The following is a 21,667-nucleotide window of genomic DNA, read 5'->3' as shown; positions in this document are numbered from 1 at the left end:
CATTTTTTAAACATATGAAACATTTAGCTTTTCTAACCTCGACCAAACCTATTTGGCTATGTACTTAATTAAAGGATACAATGACCACTTCAGGAAAACAATAAAACCGTCTGAGAAGAAGTGGAGGAGACAACCTGCAGGGATGGTGACTACAGCTGCGGACCAGTGAGGTGTTCTGCAGCTGAGAGAGCATTGCATGGCGCAGGTTGTTGGTGACTCGAGGCGAGGAACTTGAGAAAGCTGTGGTCTGCTGGACACTGCTGTCCGGAGATGTGCGCCAGGCTGCGGACTGCTGGAGACTGGCCCAAACTGGCTGGAGGGGTACTAGGTGTTGGAACTGGGATGCAAGGAGGTGCCAAGGGCACTGAAGGGTTCCTGACTGTGTCGGAGGTTAAGACCTGGAGCTCGGGTTGTCAATGATGTGGACTGGACTTGTGTGGCTGTGGAAGTGCTGGAGGTGAATCTACGGATGCTCGGTGACTCTGGGGGGGGGGACTCTCTTTTGCTTCTCTCCCTCTCTGACTGAAAGAGGTGCTTAGGCAATTCCTGTTGGTGGTGAATCTGTCTGCCTTGCAGCAGGCAAAAATAAATTTCATGTAATATGACATTGTTTTATAAATTGAATCTTAATCTATATAATCTATTTTGTATTGCCTTCAGGATGACATTTGAGCTGAAAGAGTAACATTATGAATCAGAGTACATAGGTTCTGCTTGAGGGTAGAATATTTACGGGGAGTGAAGGATTTGGTAGGGGACATAGATAAACTATGCTCTGGGTGTGCACCTTAAACTTAGAATAAGGAATGTTCATGGTGTTGTCAAGAAATATGCTTTATGCAATGGAGAATTGAAATTTGGAACTGCCTACCAATCCCAACCCCCACCCCCAACCCCCCTGCCCAAAAAGTGCTGAACTTTGGTCAATTCTGAGCCACTTCATGTAAGTCGAGTTACAGTGCAGGTGTAATTTAGCTTTCCAAAGGCTTTTGGTAGAGCAGTCAAACAAAGGCCATGTTGGCATTTCAGGAACAGTTATTCTATCTAATGAAAACTGCAAAAATTATAATGTTGTGGCATTGACTGTATTATATGTGAAGTGTTGGAGAAGCCATGTTCTTTGGTTTCCTATAGCAATGGTCACTTGTTACCATCTCAGTGCCAGTGCCATGAGATTGTCGAAAAAAATATTCTTGGACGATACTGCTAAATACAGCAATGTTGTATTATGACAGCAAATAAATAATTACAGTGATCCTAAAACCTGCACTGTGTAATAATAGAAAACCCTCCATGAACTGAGATTAAACTCATAAATTGAAAATCCATTTCTTTGTGTTTAACAACATAGCCTGCTAGCATTGAATATTCATGCTATAACAAATTTGTATTCTATTATGCTAATATATGTATATTAATGTTTTGAATTATTCTTCATGTTATTGTGTACTTTTTATTTACTATTATTAAACCAAGTCCTTTCTGTTCTGTCTTAGTACTCAATGTTCCATCCTGTTCATGCCCCAGATAACTTATTTCATCCTTTTTTGATCCAGTCCCTCCAGATTTATCCAATCTCTTCCCACTTATCTACATGAATTTCTGATCCCATTTATTTTGTCCACCTCCATCGCACAGCAAGACAACTAAAGGCTCTTCACTTCTTCCTTACACAGAACTTAATTATTTCCTTTCCACCACTCATTACCTGGCTGAACTGGTTCATTTGTTCTTCATAAAACCATAAAAAACATAAGAAATGGGAACAGGAGTAAACCACCTGGCTCATTGAGCTTGCTCTATCATTCAATAAAATAATGACTGACGTGGTCGTGGACTCAACTACACTTACCCACCTGTACCCCATAACTTTTAGTCCCCTATTTCTTCAAACATCTATCTATCTGTGTCTTAAATAGATTCAGTAAGGCAGCATCTACTTGGGCATTCTTTAGTTCCTTGGGCATTCCTTCATCAAATAAATTTTCCATCAATTTCACTTTATTTCTCCAAGGCAAAGGTATTGGTATGGACCCAAGCTATGCCTGTCTTTCTATTGGATACATGGAAAAGGCTTGGTCTCCTCTTTCAGCACAGTTTCCATTATATTGATTGGTCCTGCTTGCCACATGTGTGGAGAACTTGATAACCTCAATACTTTTGCTACCAATTACTACCTTTCTCTCATTGTCACCTGGCTCTTAAATGATTCTTCTCTTTCCTTTCTTAATATCTATTTCGTGGAGTAAGTTATTAACCAATATCCATTACAAATCCACTGGCATCCATACGCCCTTCAATCTTGCTTCCTTTAAGAACTCTATTAAATGCTCCCAATCTCTTTATTTTACATCAATATATAAATGTTTTAGAGGGATAAGGGCTGAACATGGGGACGTGGAACTAGCTTGGGCAGACAACTTGGTCAGAATGGACCTAATTCCCTACTGTAAATCTCTCTGACTCCAGAATACCAAACATCACACCTCACCCTTTTTTGTCTTATTAAAATAATGTAATATAACAGAAATATTATTTCAATTTATCTTGAGAAAACTGGATTTACGATTCCAGATCAAAATTGAAGTTCTAATTTTAATCGTGACTCAATCCTAAACAAAAATAAACAATTTTGATTATCTTATTTTTTTTGTCTAGGTGAACATTGTAGAGTGGCAGAATATAACAGACTGAAGAGCATATTATTGGATCTACAGAGTCAGAGGTATTTCTTGGAAGAAAATGTAACAATGGGTGCAGCAACTTTCAAAAGGCATTTGGTGGAAAGCATGTTCAAGGACTTTGACATCAATAGTGATGACTTTGTGGACAGCAGTGAATTGGCACAGGTAAATATCAAGATGTGAATCTATTATCCAAGGTCCTATTTTCCTCATCTTTTCTTCCTCATAATAGTGAGTTGGAATTTGACAATGTATCTTTGCCACCTTATTGAAAATTTGACAATTTGGCATTGGATTTTTTAATATATATGTGCCTTGCAATATGAGTGATTGAAGCACCGAAGCATCCTATTTATATAAATCCAACACAAAATCATTTTATTCCCACAACATTTCCATCAACAATCCCATATTCTACCACACATCAGGATAAATACAGTTGCCAATTAATCTTCCAACCTGCACATCTTTGAGATGTGGGTGGAAACTAGTGGACCTAGACAGAACCCTCAACACCAGAAGAAAATAATTATGCTGGGTCACTAGGGCTGAGAGGCAGCAGCTCTAGTAGAAAGCCATTCAGTGGTTCTACAAGCATATGAACACCAAAGTCTGTTTCAATGAGAATCAAGAGTCATCCCTCATCGATATTAGTGAATCTGTTTGGTGCCTGCAAAAATATTGCTGTTTTGGACTTTAGCATGCAGGATTTGAACCCCAATCCTGGGATGGGGTTCATTGTAAACAATGGATTATCAGACCAATCCTGAGGATGATTGCGATGTTAAATTTATTTAATCATGTAGACATCCATACAGCACGGTAACAAGCCCTTTCCACCCAATTGACCTACAACCCCAGTACATTTTGAACAGTGGAAAGAAACTGGAGCACCTGGAAGAAACCCACAGGGAGAATGTCCAAACTCCTTACAGACAGCGTGGGAATCGGACCCCCATCCCGATAGCTGGCACTGTAACAGCATTGCACTAACATCCAATCTAACTGTGCCACCCATGCCATTATGAAAAATGTTGTTTAATAAAATATAAATAAAGATGTATTTTGTTTAAAGTTAGCAACAGTTTGAATGGCATCTTCAAATAATTTGCAGTATTCTCACTTCATTATTAATTTTAATTGCATCTTACTCTGAACCCCTCCCATGGTGTTGCTGATATAAATATTTGTCTTTGTTTAAATGGTTGCAGTAGAGTAAAAATTGTTGATAGCTGTGGGCTTGATATGACCTCCATGATAGCAGTCTGTAGTATCAGGATTTGGACAACTGCTATTTGTATCACAATGGTAAATTGCACTAACCGGCACACACTTAATTGAGGGAGGACCAAAAGGTGGATGACTGGAATTGGTCACTGCTTCCCTGCTGGAATAAAAGGATTTCAAGCTTGATGTAAAGCCCTGTAATGGTAGAATTTCTCATGGTGCTTGACAGATGATATAAGACAGAATGTCTACCTCTTCCCACTGAACTAGCCCTGGAGCACTTTTACTGATTGTTCTCACGTCCTCTTGCATCACTGCCTTTCCACAAAGTAGAATGGTGAGCAGGTCACTGGTGGCAGATAGAAAGACCTGGCCCCTGGATTGCCCTGATGCTCACTGGTATCAGAGAATCAAAATTTATTATGAACATGTTGTGAAATTTGTCATTTTGCGACAGTGGAAATATTGCTGTAAAATTACATTTAAAAATAAATTAATTAGTGCAAAAGTAAGAGAAAGTGAGGTAATGTCTGTGGTTCATTATTTCTTCAGAAATCTGATGGCAGATGGGAAGAAGCTTTCTTGTGCCTCTAGGTGTTTGTCCTCAGGCTCCTGTATCATACTGATGGTAGCAGTGTGAAGAGGGCATGAACTGGATGGTGGGGGTCCTTGAGGAAAGAGACCTTTTTTCCCTTCCTATGTCTTGAGATCGATTAAACCAGTCAGAATGCTCTCCACAGTATACCTGTAGAAATTTGCAAGAATCTTTGATCAACTTCCAAATATATCTCTGGTGATCCAAAATATTTGAAAATAGTTGAGAATTTTTTTTAAAAGTTGCTATAGTGTGGATTGCGGAGGGTCATGTGGCTTCTCCTGCTGGAACCTATCAGAAGTCATCTCACCTGCCAATTAAGGGTTAGCTTTTCCCACCGATGAGAATGATATGTGATTGGCCCTTGTAGCTAATGCATGATTGGTCCCCCAGTTGTCAATCAATGGTTAAATATGCCCACCGGCGAGGCTGACATGCAATTGGTCCTCGCAGTTCATGTGGATGGGCCCTGCATTGAAACAACCTAGCACATGGAGTTTTGCTCTCTCAATTTTGCTTCTGTCTTGTGATCATTGCTGAAGTACATGGGCGGACACTTGATGGCCATCTGCAATGGGCCCGTCCCAGATCACGAGCTGTGGTCTATGCTGTAAACCAGGTTCATCTGAGATATTTGTTGCAATTAATTTCCTGTTCATTAGTGTTGTGTGTGGGGGAGGGGCATTGTGTATTTAACCCTTTCCATTCCCAGTTAGAAGATGAGAATGATTGCACCCTATGTGTAGTTATTTGTATATTGTTAGTTCGTGAACATGTGCCTATTTTTAAGTTGCTCTGTGCGTAAATAAAGACCACTGTTTGTTGATTACACATCTCCAATCTTGATTCTCTTTGACCCCATTGAACCTATTCTGAACACAAAGGTTGCAGTAGAAGGGTTAATTTAATTTAAATTTACCTAAAAGCTTTTTAGATAAATGTAGTTTAGAGAGAAAAAAAAAGTAATCGAAACCTTCTTTAATGCTATTTACCAATTTAGTGGAGTTCCAGGATCTTATTCAAATGATTGGAGCAATGCTCTTTCTGGGATAAAGATGAAGGGCCAGATATGAAATGTTTCTGAGCCCTCAGCTGAGGACATTACAAAATCCTCCTGGACTAAATGTTGAAGGAGAGGTCAGTTTCAGAAGTATTTCCAGTATTTTCCTGCTGTCCAATGCACTGCTATTAACCGGGCCCTAACAATGTGCAGTACAGTGGAATTCTCCATTGGGTAGGATTAAATATTAATTTTCTAGCCCACTTCCTATTGTACCAAGAATTTCAATCATGCATGCTTTTTCACCAAAGTTGTCTGCTGTGAAATTTGTGTACAATTTCACACCACAGTGAGTTTGCGCATGCATTATCATTACTCACTGGCTTGGCTTCAGTTATCTCATGGCTAGAGTCTCACTTTAGACAGAGCATGCTTGTGTGCTTCCTTCAAAATAATGCCCTGTCACTGTCTGAGCAACGGTTGTATGTGTGAAATCGAAAAGCAGTGTGCCTTCATCATCACTGACTTTGAGTTTGTAGTGATAGATCCTCCTGACCACTAGAGGGAGCTGAAGACTAGTTTGTTGCAGCTCAGTTGTATTCAAGATGGAAGCCTCCACATGGCCATGAGATAGTTCTATAACTAATAAATTATGGTGGTTTTAAAAGAATTGAAGATTCTTTATTACAATAAAAGAAACAACACGGTATCAGGAATGTGCATAGTACCAGAGTGTGTATGGAAGCAGGACTGGAAGAAACACCAGGAGTGTGCACAGTGTGAATCAGTTGTTATTAGCAGAGATGTAGAGATTGTAAATATTCTGGCGGCGTAAATTGGACCACGGGTGGAGCTTGTTTAAACGAAATTCATGCTGTACTCGATAGCAAATCTGATGCACAGAAGATGACAATGCTACTTATTGTGAAGGGACTTCAAGCACTAGAGATTTCCAACACATTTGTTTTTGCTCTGAAAAAAGACCAGGGCAAGTTCGACAGGGTTATCGAGATATTTGATGTAAACTGTTCACCAAATGAAAATGAAAGTTCGAGAGGTAGGTCTTTTGTTCACGCACACAGCTGCAGGGAGAGAGCTTTGATATTTTTGAAACCAACTTCAAATTAAATGCAAGAATGTGCAATTTTTGACTGTTGCAAGATTCAATGATCTGTGATTAAATTGTGTCCAGAATTATTGATAAGAAAGCGAGAGAGAGGTTGCTTCGAGAGACAGCATTTACCTTAACTGGAGCTGTGAAGATGTGTCGTTCCAATGAATTAGCTTTGAAGCATGAGAAAAAGTTCAGAGATAGTGCAAAAGCCAGTGAAAAATGAAGGCGCGGTCATAGCCACAGTGTCAGTACACGCAGAAACAAAAAATCAGATATAGAAGCCAACAAAATGTTGGCGAGACATTCAATTACAAAAGATGTAGCACTCAGCATGTACCAAAACAATGCCCAGCCTACGGAAAAGTCTGTAACAAGTGGAAAGGGCAGAATCATTATGCAAAGAAATGTTTCTCCAAAGGGAAACAAAACAGAAGTGAGAGTGTGCACACTCTATAGAAGAAACTGGCCTCAGTAATACACTTTTCATTGGCATGGTAGTGTAGAAAGAACGGCCAAGCATAAACAGAGTTGAGCAGGTCAAGTAGATTGTGTCATTGCATACAAATGGAGAAAATATTCCTTTCAAGTTGGACACAGGGGCAAAGGTCAATTTGATCAGTGAGTGTGACATTAGGGCAATGAAGATAAAGCCATCCATTCATCCAAATCCTGTGCAGTTTAAAGCCAACATTGAACAGAGCATTGACAAAAAAGGTACATGTAAACTCAAAGTGATAGTTAAAGATGAAGAGCACCACCTCAGGTTTGCAGTAGTCCCAGACGGTGACTAAGCATGTGAAAACTTAAGCCTCGTCAAGACCATGTACTGCATTAACAGTGCCAATGCACAGAACAGGGTAGAAGAAATACTGGATCAATTTCCTGACATCTTCTAGAGGTTTGAAGTTCTACAATTCACCTACAAGATACAGTTGACAGAGGTGGCTTCCGGTGCCTCTAAAAGAAAAGCTCAAGCAGGAACCCGACCGACTGACGTCACTAAAGGTCATAAAGAAAATTGAGGAGGACTTCCAGCTAGTTGCGATATGGTGTAGGTGCGACTATCAGGTGCTCCTGTCTACTCTCTATTTTTTTTTAACTGCGTACCTTCTTATTTTATATCCAAAGTGTTATATATTTTGTGTCTTTCCCATCTTTTACTCTTATTTTCCTCAAAATTACTACAAGAAGTGAAAAATCAAGGGAAAAAGAAGCAACTGCTAGCTTAGGCTATTTCTGACTTCACTGGCTGCTGACTTCAGAGCTTCTTTTAGCTTGTTATATGTTAACATCAATCAAATCCGGTCATTAGTGAAGGACCATGGCCAGTGTTTGTGATCTCTGTAGCACACTTTGGACGACCTAAGCCAGCATGTTACTGAATTAGAAGATGTCTGCTCCAGCCTAGGTGAATGTAACTTGAAGTTGATGGCTAAAGTTTTTGATTTGGAGAGCCAGAGCTGACAGCAAAACCTGCATATCTTGGGCTTGACAGAATCTGTTGAAGGAGGGAAACCTTAAAAATTCTTCTCTAATTTGTTATGTGATGTTTTCGGGAAGGAGACACTCCCATCCTGACCAGAGATCGATAGAGCTCACTGATCTTTAGTACCTAAACCAGCTCCGGGACAGAGTCAGCGCTCAGTTATCTTTTGTTTCAACATTATCCGATAAAGGACACTGTGATCCAAGAGGCCCAGCAGAGAGGAAAACTGGAATATCATGGTCAGCAGATCCAAGTGGTAGAAGATTATACTCCCGAAGTTATGAAACAGCGAGCTGAGTACAGGGAGGTAATGTTGGAATTATACAACTGTGGATTTAAGCCCTCTCACCTATATCCTGCACGACTCCATATCACATTTTCTAGCAGACAAAAGAAGTGGCTGAGTTCAATCGTTGAGGCACAGAGTTATATAGATGGTCTCCCTTCCACATCATGCCCATCGTGAATATCTGCTTGGTGACTGAGGCTATTTGACTATTATTATTTTGAAGCTTTATAGCTTTTGCAATACAGTATTTAGGTGGCGAGGACCATCAGGTCCTGTCTGTTTTAGTAACACTTTATGGGGCAATATAACCTTTTAGGCTGTTATTTTGTGAGTATTTTCTTTTGCTTTAAATTTTGGGATTTATTCAGTCTTTGTGGGTAGAACATCAGAAAAGTTTATACTTAGTATTTTTAGTCACAATTTATATTTATATTTCATAATACACTTTTTAGATTTGTATAAGAAATTTTAGAATCAGTTGTACTTTTTTTAAATAAGGTTGTATTCCTATCCAAGTTACATGTTGTTTTGGAAGTGTAGAGTTTAGTTTTAAATAATATAATAGAGACAAGATGTTATACGTGGGATGGGAAGATTTTCTTTTGGGTGAGAAATATTTATTTTGATGAGATTGCTGCTGAGATTTTTGGTAGCTGTCTTGTTGTTTGGTGGGAGGAAGGGTGGTGGGAGGAGGGAGTGGATCTTTTCAATCTTGTTATTGTGTTAGGAGACTACACAAGCTTTGATCTTGTACATTTTTTAAATTTTAATATCTGTTGTATGTTTTTGTTTCAAGGACAAAAACTGGAGTTTTGACTATGTTTTTCAACTTACTACTCTAACCATGGGTAATGGATAGCTTTTTAAATTTTGTTAGTTAAAATGTCAAAGGTTTGAACCATCCTGTTAAAAGAAGGAAAGTCCTTTCTCATCTTAAACAACTTAAATTAGCAATTGCTTTTTTACAAGAAACATATATTCGTAGCTCTGATAGTTCAAGCCTCATGGCATGGTGGAGGGAGCAGCATTTTCACTTCAATTTTTAGACAAAGGCTGGGGGGAGGGGGCTCGATTCTTATTAACCAAAATATTCCTTTTGTTCCTCACAATGTAGTATCAGACACTAATGGTCATTACATTATTGTTTCAGAGAAATTGTGTAATAAATTGCTTGTCTTTGTGGATGATGTGGGTTTTTTTGGAATATTTTTATCTTCCTTACCTGATCTGGACTTGTATTTTCTTGTTTGGTGGGGATTTTACTTGTTGCTTTGATCCTATGTTGGATTGATCTTCTCCCAAGCCTACAATAATGAGCAAGTCCACCTTATTTATTCAATCCTTCCTATCAGATTATGGAGTTTCTAACTTATAGAATTTTCTTTATTCAAATAGTAGAGAATATTCTTTCTTTTCATATGTTTGTCATACTTTTTTGTAGGTTTGATTGTTTTCTTATTGATAATCAATTAATTCTAGTGACTTGCTCTTGTGATTACAAGAGTATATGGATATCTGATCATGCCCCTATTGTCCTATCCTGACTTTCCTCAAATAAATAGACACTAGCTTTTCAATTCAACTTCACTGCCTGATATTGATTTTGTGAAATTTATGCAGGAGCAGATAACATTTTTCTATAACACCAATATATTTTCAGAAACCTTCAGCCTGTTTGGGATGCATTGAAAGCCTGTCTAGGGGAAAAATTTTCTCCTTTACCATGAATATGGAAAAAAAAGGCTAATAAAGAACATTTGGAATTAGTTAATCAAATTAAAGAAATAGATCATCAATACGCTCAAGTTAGAAATCCAGAACTATATAAAAAGCGAGTAGAACTTCAAACTAAATTTGACCTCCTTTTGTTATGACATAGACCAGCAACAAATATAAAGTCACCAAGACAGTTATTTTAAAACAATATATTTATTAGTAACTATTAATAATATAACAACTTAAGTCTAAACTTAACCCCCATTATGTGCAAATTTACCTGTATGTATGTGTGTGTGTGGATTACCCAAACAGCTTAGACATAATTCTGGAAAGTCGATTCCCAAAGTTCAATCTTAAAAATTCTGTGTTGAAACTCAGACTTTTAAACCTATGTTCAGAAGTAATTATGAAGTAGGTGAAACATTGAGTCATCAGATTGTCTTTAACTCATGAATCCATGTCAAGTTCCTTCCAGAGAAACGCATAGTGGAAACAAATCCTGTGACTTTCACGATGCTTTAAAAAAAACACAAGCAAGGTTTAAACAAAATTTCCACTAGAATCATCACAATCCAAATGAAGCGATTCTTCTGCTTCCTTTACCCGGATATGGGTCAATCCATAGTAGATCACTGTTCCCCCTGAACAGGAGAAAACAGTAGAAGTGTCCATTTCACACTAAGTCCTTCATTTCTGTCTCTTGCATATCTCTGGTTACTTATTAATCAATCTTGCTTCTTCAAGTGTCTCAATCACATGATTTGTTTGATCAATACTGAAATCTTTTCTGTTTCAATTTCTCAAAAACATGACTCATAATCATATAACTTGTCAATCTCCCATCTGGTCTTTCTTACTGAAATAATAACCATTGTTTTCTTTTTGTTCTTCCAAACCATTAACTTTGTTTATGGTTCCTATTTGATGGTGCCTTCTGTCTGACCATAAGCTATGGATGGTTTTGCTGTGAAAAGGTTTTCTGCCTATGTTAACCCCTAAAGTGTGGTTACTAAATAAAATGTGAGTTTATAACATTTTCAACCTATACAATTGAATGCCAACTTTCTCCACGGTGAGATATCGGCTAAGTTGTTAGCTAATCAGATGAGAGGATTTGAAGCAAGACATCAAATCACAAAATATAAAATGGAGGATGGTACTTCAGGTCACTTGAAGATTAATGACACATTCAGGAATTTTTATGCCTGACTTTACACTTCTGAATTTCAAAATGATCATAGTCCGATGTAGAATTTTAAAAATTGTTTAAACATTCCCATGCTTTCTCCAGATAACAAAATGAGTTTTGATGAACCTATATCACAATTAAAGATAACTGCAGCTATCATTTCTTTGCAATCTGGAAAATTACAGAGTCCTGGCAGGTTTCCTGTGGAATTTTTAAAATTATTTTCTTTTTTGCTCTCACCTTATTTAAGTTCTGTGTTGTCTGATTCATTTAATGAAGATAAACTTTCAGCTTCATTCAATGAAGATGATATTACTCTTATTACAAAGAAAGGTAAGGATCCTATAGTGTGCTCCTCCTACAGGCCAATTTCTTTATTAAATATTGATGTTAAAATTTTGGTTAAAGTTTTGGCCCATAGATTGGAGAATATTTTATAATCAATTATATCTGAGGACCAAACCAGCTTTATTAAAAATCATTACTCTTTTTTCAATATACATAATTTTATACTCACCCTCAAGTGTGGTTCCTGAATGTGTCCTTTCTTAAGATGCAGAGAAAGTATTTGACCATGTGGAGCGGAGGTGTTTATTTGCAATTTTAGAAAAAAATAATTTTGGTCTAGGTTTTATTACTGTACTTGTTGTGATAGAGTATCTTGAGGTGGCTTGGAAGGAATTGCTAGAGCAGCTTGCACATACACACATTTCAAAACACAAAATTTTTGCAGGACTTTTGCAGAGTGCTTTTTGCAGAAAGAGCAACCAAGGTGCAGAGTACAGCTGGCCCAGGAGAGCATGTGATCTTTGCAGGCAGACTCAGAACAATTTGGCTCTCAGAGAGGGAGAGAGTGAAATAGAGAGGAGAGACACAAATCAGTTCCAGAAGGACAAAGCTGGCAAACTTTTGAAAGGCTGTCTGGTCAAAGGAGAAGACTAGCTGTCTGATGTGACCCAAAATTAAGTGGACCATCTGGAGAACCTTCAAGGGGGCAAGTTTTGTCAGCAAGACTGATTGGAAAAGAATCAGGTGCAGATATCCTGGAACAAAAGGAATCTCTCTTGAAAACCAGCAAGAACCTCCTGAGTGGTAACCATTTGCTTGTTAACCACCAAAGACTGGTGAACTTTGTTAATGCTAACTTCTGTGCACAGTACAAGAATTGCCTGCAAGCAGTGAGATTGGACTGTGTTCCAAAGAATTTTCTTTTAATCTTAAATATACATTACACACACCTACGCTTAGTAGTAGAGGGGGGATTATTAAGTAGGTTAGGTAGGTTAAGTAGTAAATTAAAGTTTAATTCTGTTTTCTTGTTCAATTATAATAATTAAAAACTACTTTTATTTAAGTAACCCTGTGTTGTGGTGCATATCTATTGTTGCTAGTTTTTGGGATCCTTTGGTCTCTTAACACTGTGTCCTACTGCATCAATTCTCACTAACTTTCAGTAATCACAACCTTTTAATCTCCAATGGGGAACCCATCAAGTCCCTTACTTTTTGATTTGGGCATAGAGCCATTATTATTTGCATTTCGAAGCTGCTCGGACATCTTAGAGATTTGGAAGAAGGGAGTGCATAAAGTTTCCCTTTATGCAGATGATCTTTTGCTTTTCATATCAAACCCTACCTCCTGTGTTGTTATTACTTACTCAATTTAGTCAGTTTTCAGGGTACAAACTAAATTTGCATAAAAATGACCTTTTCAAGTGAATATACTTGCATCAGTGTATACTAACTTTCCTTTTAAGGTTGTGAAAAATCAATTTACTTATTTAGGTATTACAGTTCCAAGAAGATGTGTCTTTTCAAAGAAAATTTCCTTACCCTGTTAACGCTGTAGTCACCTTTGTCTAATCTTTGGTGGACTGAATTAACTATTAAAATGAATATTTTGCCTGAATTCTTATATCTTTTTCAGACTATACCAACTTTTATTCATAATTTTCTTTGACCCATTAGACTCTATTAAATTGTCCTAAGCGACCTCAATTAAATAAATTTCACCTTCAGAAATCTAAGAGAAATTGAGGTATGGCGCTGCCCAATTTCTGAATTTATTGCAGGGTGACTAATATACCCAACCTTACGTTTTGGATACATTTTCATAAATGACTTGACTGTCCATCGTGGGTAGCAATGGAATTGCACTCAGCTAAAAATCTCTCCATTCCAACTTTTCTTGGATCCTCACTTCTTTTTCTTTAGATAAATCTATTGATAATCCAGTTGATAGACAGGATTCAGAAAATGTTTTGGATTTTATGGTTTCTCTCTTTTAAGTCCTATTCTATCCAATCATTTCTTCCAACCTTCCTTACACAATTCTGCATTTCAAGGATGGTATAGACTGGGTATTAAGTGTTTTAAGGATCTTTTTGTTGATAACTGCTTTGCATCATTTGAACAACATTTTGAAACTTTTAACCTACAAAATGCCCATTTTTTTCAAATATTTGCAAATCAGACATTTTCTCCACTCTCAGATACCTAACTGTCCTAGTGATACAAACATTGTTGATTTTTTTTTAATTTACAACCACACTTAATGGCTTAAAATCAGTAATTTATGGTAAGATGGCAGGTTTAAGATCTGTCCCTCTTGATAAAATTAAATCTGCATGGGAACAGGATTTAAGCCTTTCATTTTTGGATGAGGTTTGGGATTTAATCTTTAAATTGGTTAACTCCAATCTTGATATTATTTGTTGCAATTTAAAGTTGGGGATAGGGTTCATACGTCCAAAGCTAAATTATCTCGTATTTATCCAGATGTAAATTTGGGTTGTGTTAAATGTAAGAGAGTTGAGGCCTCTTTCATATGTTTAGGATGTGCCATAGCCTTGAAAGATACTGGAGGGATGTTTTCCAAACCCTATCCTCAATCTTTTATTTAAATCTTGAACCAAACCCTTTGGCTGTTCTCTTTGGTACCACTAGAGAGGATGACATTTGTTTAACTCCATTTAAAACTCGGGTTCACCTTTTGCCTTTCTTTTGGCCAGGTGTGTGATATTACTAAGATAGAGGGATGCTGCCCTGCCCACCCATGCTTGGTGGCTGAGGGATATTATATCCTGTTTAAATCTAGAAAAGATTCACTATTTTGTTAATAACTTAGACATAAGGTTTCAAAACTTATGGGAATCTTTCCTGAACTACTTTCAGGACCTCTAGTTTTATTATGAAACCTGTCTTCAAACACTTTATTATATTACTCCAGATGCAAGGTATACTTTAATTATAGAACTTTGGCTTGGTAACAGGCTCAAACGATGGGAAAGAAAATGAAAATATAATATTCAGGATAAAATTGTAATATGTTCTGTTGTCTTATGGATATTTTTTACAAATTAGTTAACTTTGTTGTTTTCTTTATATTTGACATCTCTTTCACTTAAAAATAATAGAAAGAAAGTGAAAGAGCCCACAGAGTGGAGGAATTCAATGATGTGTGTCAAAAAGAAGAACTGCGACTTGCGCGTGTGCATGAAATCAAAAGACTTGAGTGGCAATGTAAAGAGGGAACATTATCAGATTCCAAACAGGGATGAAATTACAAGTGAGATGGCCATTGTAAAGTTTTTCACAAAATTGGATGCATCCCAGGCCTTCTAGCAAATAAAACTGCATGAGATAACACAAACTACTGTACATTTCATGCCCTGTTTGGCCGATACTCCTGTCTGAGGATGCCTTTTGGAATATCCTCAGGTCCGGGAGTGTTCCACAGGACAATGGAGCAGCAATTTTAGAACCACTGACAAAAAAAAGGGGTATTGAGAGTGCTGGAAATGACCAATTTCTTTGGTAAATTCATGCCAAACCTGTCTTCCAAAACAATGTACCTGAGGAAGTCGTTTACAGGACATATGTAAATTCAAGTGGACGGCCAACCATGAGGAATAATGGGGATGACTGAAGAACATTCTAACTACAGAACTTGTACTTTTGACATTTTTTGATGCATCCAAAAGGATGAAAAATGATGCCTTACTACTTCAGGCTGTGGGAGAAGATTAGAGATCAGTAGCATACACATAAAAAAATGATGACAACGTCTGAATGTCGATATGCAGAGATCAAGAAAGAGTGTCTAGTCTGGTCTATGGATTCAAGAAATTCCATAGTTAAGTATATGGTCTACTAACATTCGTAGCAGAGACAGACCACAAGTCATTAATAGCAATAATTAAGAAAAATCTCAGTGAAATGTCACCGAGAATTCAAAGACTGAAGCTGTAACCTAATGACTTTGAATTGGTGTACTCACCAGGGAAATTTCTTGTGTTGGCTGATATGTTATCCAGGACAACACAGAGTGAAGCACACAATGAAAGTTTCACAGAGACAGATGTGTATCTCCTATGTGAACCTAATCACTGAATCTCTTCCCATATCAGACATGAAATTCAAGCAGATCACAGCTGAAACAGAAAAATACACAGTTTTACAGAAGGTCATCATGAACCTGAATGAAGGATGGCCTAAAGGTGACTGTCACGCATACTACAACATCAGAATTGAGCTGAGTGTTGTCAATGCCTTCTACTCAGACAAATCAGAATTGTCATTCCTCAATCATTTCAACAAGATATGTTGAAAAGAATGCTCTAGGGACACCTTGGAATGGAAAAATGCAAGAGGAGGGCCAGAACTGCTGTTTATTGGCCAGGGATAACATGATGACATTGACAGGATGGTTTCAAACTGTGAAACCTGTTTGAAACATTATGCAAAGCAGGAAAAGGAACCCATGATCATATTTGATGTACCAGCAGAACCATGGCAGAAGGTTGGGACTGATCTGTTCCACATGCCTGGAAAGAATTACCTGCTGGTTATTGATTATCTATCGAACAATCCAGAGATGGTGCTGCTTTCTACTATGTCTGTTTGGCACGAATAAAAGCTCTCACAACTGGAGAGAGAACACGTGCTTTTATTAGCTTATAACAAAGGGTAGGGTCTTACAATGGTCTTCAACAGGGCTCAGGGTTTAGGCAGGAAACCTGGGTTATATATGGGTAGATGGGGCAGACCCGGGGGGAGGAGCCAGCCATCAGCACAACCCATCACCAGTGAATCTCAGTTCACAGCAGTCGGCTGCTTGTGTGAACAAATATATGAAATCGATCTTTTCAAGACATGGAATTCCTTAAATTGTCTATAGTGACAATGGACCATGCAACAATTGTAGAGAATTCCAGAACTTTGTAGAAGAGTATGACCAAGACCTCTGTATCCACAGTCAAACAGTAAAGCAGGGAAAGGAGTTCACATAGTTAAACAGTTGCTCAAGAAAACACTAGACAATGGGCAGGCTGTAGCGTATGCACTACGTGAGCATGGAGAAGAATGACACGCACACTAAAGTCTTGGAAAACAACACTAATTTCTTGCTCTGGTCGTTGCACTTATATGGGCCCCTGGCGCTGATATCAGGGCCTCGTGTCATTGGAGCACCAGCCTCAGATTGGCCAGTGTTCCTGCTAGAGTTCCCCATCTTCCCTCAGTGCAGAGGTCACCTAGGATGACAGTCAATATCACCCCCAAGTCCGTGTGGTTGCCGATTTCATCGGCCACTACAGGGCAACCTTCTACCATGCATGGGGCAGATGATGTGTCAGTGGTTTAACAGCAGGCCGTGCTGATACTACCATAAATGAAATAAATACTGAAACACAGACATTATGTAATTTAAGTTTTCAATTGTCTCTGCTTGAAATAGGTAATATACAATGTATGAACGTAATGGACGATAATTTATCAAAAAACAATCCACAGAAAATGTTCAAACAACGAGATCATCCAAACTCCAATGATGCATTTCATGTTAGGGAAGGCATCTTCAAATGTGGAAATGCAGCAAAAATCACGGGTTAGTCATTAAAAAGGCACAATTTAAAAAAAAAACCAGAGTCAAAAATGAGAAAAATTAGGCACAATGAAAACAAAACAACTAACCCCAAAACAAACAGCAGCTCAAACAGCGAGAAAATTGATTTTGTTTGTTGCTTGAAAGCATTTTGATATTGGGTAACATAGTTGTTGATGCCTCTAGCAAGTCATCATCTCAAGGAGTTGTGCTATCAATCTTATCACTGGTAAGCTCTCAGCCTGTGGCGGTTCCTCACCTCAAGTCATCAACTGTCCACCCCCTGTGTGCCCTTCAGTCTCAGAGTCCCACACTAATTAGCCTCCATGGTCACCATGCTGTGGTCCTTTGCTTCCCCAAAGTGTGCAACCCCTCGAGGCTGCTGCCAAAAACAGGCACTGTCATCTTGGGCCCAGGCCCCACGGTTGCAGAATTTTAAAGTAAACCACTGTTGGCTCCTTTAACAGGTTATTTAAACCCTGTACAGAGCCATTGATGGTTTGACTGGGTGGTAGAACCCTGCGATGGAGTGTTATGTCTCTGCTTCTCCCCCCCCCCCCCCCCAGCCCCCGCCATGGGTCCACACCAGAAGCAGGTACTGTCACTGCAGCAGCTCCAGCAGCGCCGCTATTTTTAAAAAATTCATACCTGCTTCAGACCATAACCACAGAAATGTCTATCCCAGTGGTTGTCTATCTGCTCCAAAGACATAATGATATACAGTACACCAATATTTATACCTTTCTTGTGTGTGTAGTTTTATGTAATCATCACTTATGACTCCTGTTTAAAAGGTAGTTGATCATAAGATGAGTGAAGTGAAACCAGCAGTACATATGATGAGATATTGAAATTTATGGTGCATTTACTAATCGACCACGAGACTGTTAAACACCTTGTTGAACTATATCCTGGACCTTCAAGTATTGCACCAATGACTGTCTGCTCCCTCTCTTTTCTGAACATATATCCAGAGTCCTGGACAGCTGCCTCTACAGAGATCAATTTTCCTACTTTGCACCACTTCCTTCAAGATTCTCAGGCAGTATTCAAAAATATTGCAGACAGATCTTTCCCATGAAGTGCCATCATTTATGTATCCCCTCTTAAGCCTGTTTTTTGAACTGGTGACCAGCATCCTGGCCAGCTACCTTCTAAAGGTGCTGATTAGTTTGAGTGGACCTTGCCATTCGTGATATCAGCTCCCTGCTGACATGTTCAGCCAAGTCAACAATAGTTAATGTTGTCTTAACATTGAAAAAAAAATGATTAGGCAACTCAGTGATAAAGTTATTGCTTCACTGACCTCAGTGGGTACATGTCAATACGCACCTGTAATTTACAATTTTTAAATGCTATAATCTTTGGCCTTTCTTATCATCCTCAATTAATTCTTTGAAAATATCACACATCACAGGCCTTTCTACACTGTGCTTTTTAATTCAATAATTAAAAACTCAAAATGCTGCCCATTAAATTACATTATTTATTAACATAGACTTTTAAAAAATTATTACTTGTGATTCATTCATATAAGGCTGCTCAGGTTCTTCCATATTTGCCCTTAGTGAATTATGCCAGCTAGAGTTGTTGTGATCTGGGAATCCCACCTTGAAAGGATGGTGAAGGCAGATTTAACAGCAATTTGCAAAAATTAAATTGGATATATCCATGAAAAAAATCAAAAGCAATGTGGTGAAAGCTAGTGAAGGGGATTATGAGATATACCTCTCAGAGACACCAAATTAATGTGGTGAATTAAGGAGCTGTCTCCTGTCCCATATGACTTAGGAACATCCAAGTTGTTTACTCATTGACATCAAGATGTGATTATCAAGCACAGAGAGATCAAAGACAAATGTCAGTGTGCAAAGAATAAAATTAGTTTGTGCTGTATTGTCCTAGACAACTTTATTTTTTTCTCAACTCTGTATATATGAATGTGTGAGGAAATGTGCAAAAATATTTTCGTAAAAGTGAGAAATATGGTTTGTGGGAGGAAAAGAGTGAGGTGATAGTAGATACTGCAATCTGGAGCTATTCATGCCAATTATTCTTTTATCCCAAAATTACTTTAAAAAATCAGCTCATTGAAATCCATATTATTCAAGATTCATTTATTATCATGTAATTAAAAACATGCTTCTAATTATAAAATGCTTTGAAATTTATCTAAAGCTTTGTGTCGAAGGTTCTCCAATGCACGATATATGATGTGCTTCTAATTATAAAATGCTTTGAAATTTATATAAAGCTTTGTGTCGAAGGTTCTCCAATGCACGATATATGATGTCCTTCACCATGAGCATTGCTTGCTTTTTATACCAGGATTCATTGCAACATCTTATGAGCTGAGGAGGAAGCAAAATATTTTGCTTCAAAGCTAAAGATATTTGCTCTTTGGAGCCAGTAAAACACACACAGTAAATGCTGGAGGAACTCAGCCGGTCTCGCAGCAGCCGTAGGAGGTAAAGACATATTACCAACATTTCAGCCCTGAGCCATTTTTCAAGGTATAAGCAAAAAGCAGGCAGGGAGAGGTTGGAGTCCAGACCAACAAACAACCTCAGAATCCTGTGAACAGATAACTCCAGGATAGCAACAGCAAGTGACTTTAAACCAATATATTTATTTCTATTAAGCTTGAGTGAAGACCTTGAAAACATTCTGGCTAGCTGCATCACTGGCATGGAGTTGCCAAAACTCAGGACAAGAAAAAAACTCTCTAAGGTTGTTAACTTGGCCTGTGACATCATGGGCACCAGTCTTCACTCCATTCAAGAGGCAGTGTCTTAAGAAAGCAGCCTCTATCCTCAAGGACCCCCACCACCCAAGAAAAGGGTATAGGAACCTGATGACAATCACTCAGCAGCACAAGGACAGCTTCTTCTCCTCTGCAATCTGACTCCTGAATGAATCATGAACTATAGACACTGCTTTACTTTGACTTCTTTTTCTTGCAATATTTTTATTTATTTCGTAAGATAGTTTATATAAATGTTTGCACTACAATGCTGTTGCAAAACAGCAAATCTCGTAATTTATTCATGACAATAAGTTCTTATTCTGAGAAACTAAAAATGGTGTTTTAAAAAGTAGGATGAGAAGTTTATGGTCTTAATCAAATAAAATATTACTGATTTCTCAGCAAACCATATATTCTTTAATCTGGCAAAAGATAGATATGTTTTTAAGCTTACTTAAGTCATGATTAATTTTTCCAGGCAACAACACAAGATGGCCTTGATAATGACCCTTTTGACTGCAACTTATTTGATCTTCTTCAGTATGATGACTACAATAATGACAGGATGTTGTCACTAGAAGAACTCTACACAGCATTCCGTAAGTCCATGAATAAAAAAAATCTATATTTGTGATTCTCTGTTCAATGTATTTAAACACAAAGCAGATATTTTTCAGCTGGTACTGCACAAGCCCTTTAAATCCTCCATTTAACAGTCAAGATTTCAAGTTGGCAGTACATCTTGTTGGACTAATATTTATTTGGTTGGCTTCAATTTGATGAATTTAAGACAATTTAATGGTCACTTGTCAATGTTTTGATTTGTTTTTTGTAATGTAATCATAAGTTGAATTGTTATAATGTTTGGGACAAGGACACTGGTTTCCTTATTTGCCCCGGCCCTCCACAGTTTTCAATTTATAATCAAACAATTCACATGTAATTAAAATGCACATTCCTGATTTTGTTCAAGGCTTTTTATGCAGTATACAAGTTGGGCTGACCATTCAAAATGATTGCACTTTTTATACATTGTTCCCCATGTCAGGACACCATTAAAGGGGGAACTATGTATAAGAAATACAGTAATTTCGATATGGTCAGACCAACTTGTATACTGTATAAATAGCCTTGAATAAAATCTTGAATGTGCATTTTAATTACATGGAAATAGTTTGATTACAAATTTAAAAATGTGGAGCACAGGGACCAATAAAGGGGAAAGTATCTTTGCCCTGAGTTGCCCTATATGTGTGTGTGTGTGTGTGTGTGTGTGTGTGTGTGTGTGTGTGTGTGTGTGTGTGTGTGTGTGTGTGTGTGTGTGTGTGTGTGTGTATTTGTTTATATATATCTCATACTCACACATATACACTTATATATAAATATACAGTATATATAGATAGATGATAATATGCTGTGAGTGGGGATTTTGAAATCTCAAAAGGAAATACAGTAAATTATAAGATGAGTTTGTGTATATGACCTCATGGAGACAATATACTATTCCTGTATACATTATTTCTGGCTCTTAAATCCATGTTTTTCCCTGGAGAGTAGACATGAGTCTTACTGGCAGTTCCTAAATTAGACAGCTATTTAAAAAAAATACTTGCTGCACCAGTGAGAAAGTTAGTCATTTCCACCTGATGGCCTGGGAGTGTGGAAGTATGGAAACACTCTGCCTTTAGAGATTCACTTGAATGCCCCCGATCACAAAAATTGCAAAGCCACTACA

General features: G+C 37.8%; 1 protein-coding gene across 44 annotated transcripts in view; it reads left to right on the top strand.

Moving 5' to 3' along the window:
• The window catches only part of LOC138743264 (follistatin-related protein 5-like), a 795,256-nt gene that overhangs the window by 621,773 nt on the left and 151,816 nt on the right, over positions 1-21,667 (top strand). For all 44 annotated transcript variants that reach the window (XM_069898295.1, XM_069898291.1, XM_069898292.1 and 41 more), the window contains 2 exons: positions 2,659-2,849; positions 20,411-20,531. In XM_069898295.1, coding sequence (XP_069754396.1) covers positions 2,659-2,849; positions 20,411-20,531 — 312 coding nt within the window. The remainder of the gene's footprint in view (positions 1-2,658; positions 2,850-20,410; positions 20,532-21,667) is intronic.

The sequence above is a fragment of the Narcine bancroftii genome, chromosome 9 (assembly GCF_036971445.1).
Source record: "Narcine bancroftii isolate sNarBan1 chromosome 9, sNarBan1.hap1, whole genome shotgun sequence".
Taxonomy (NCBI): Eukaryota; Metazoa; Chordata; class Chondrichthyes; order Torpediniformes; family Narcinidae; genus Narcine; species Narcine bancroftii.
The sequence above is the reverse complement of the archived record's forward strand: the minus strand, read 5'-3'. Positions and strand labels throughout refer to the sequence as shown.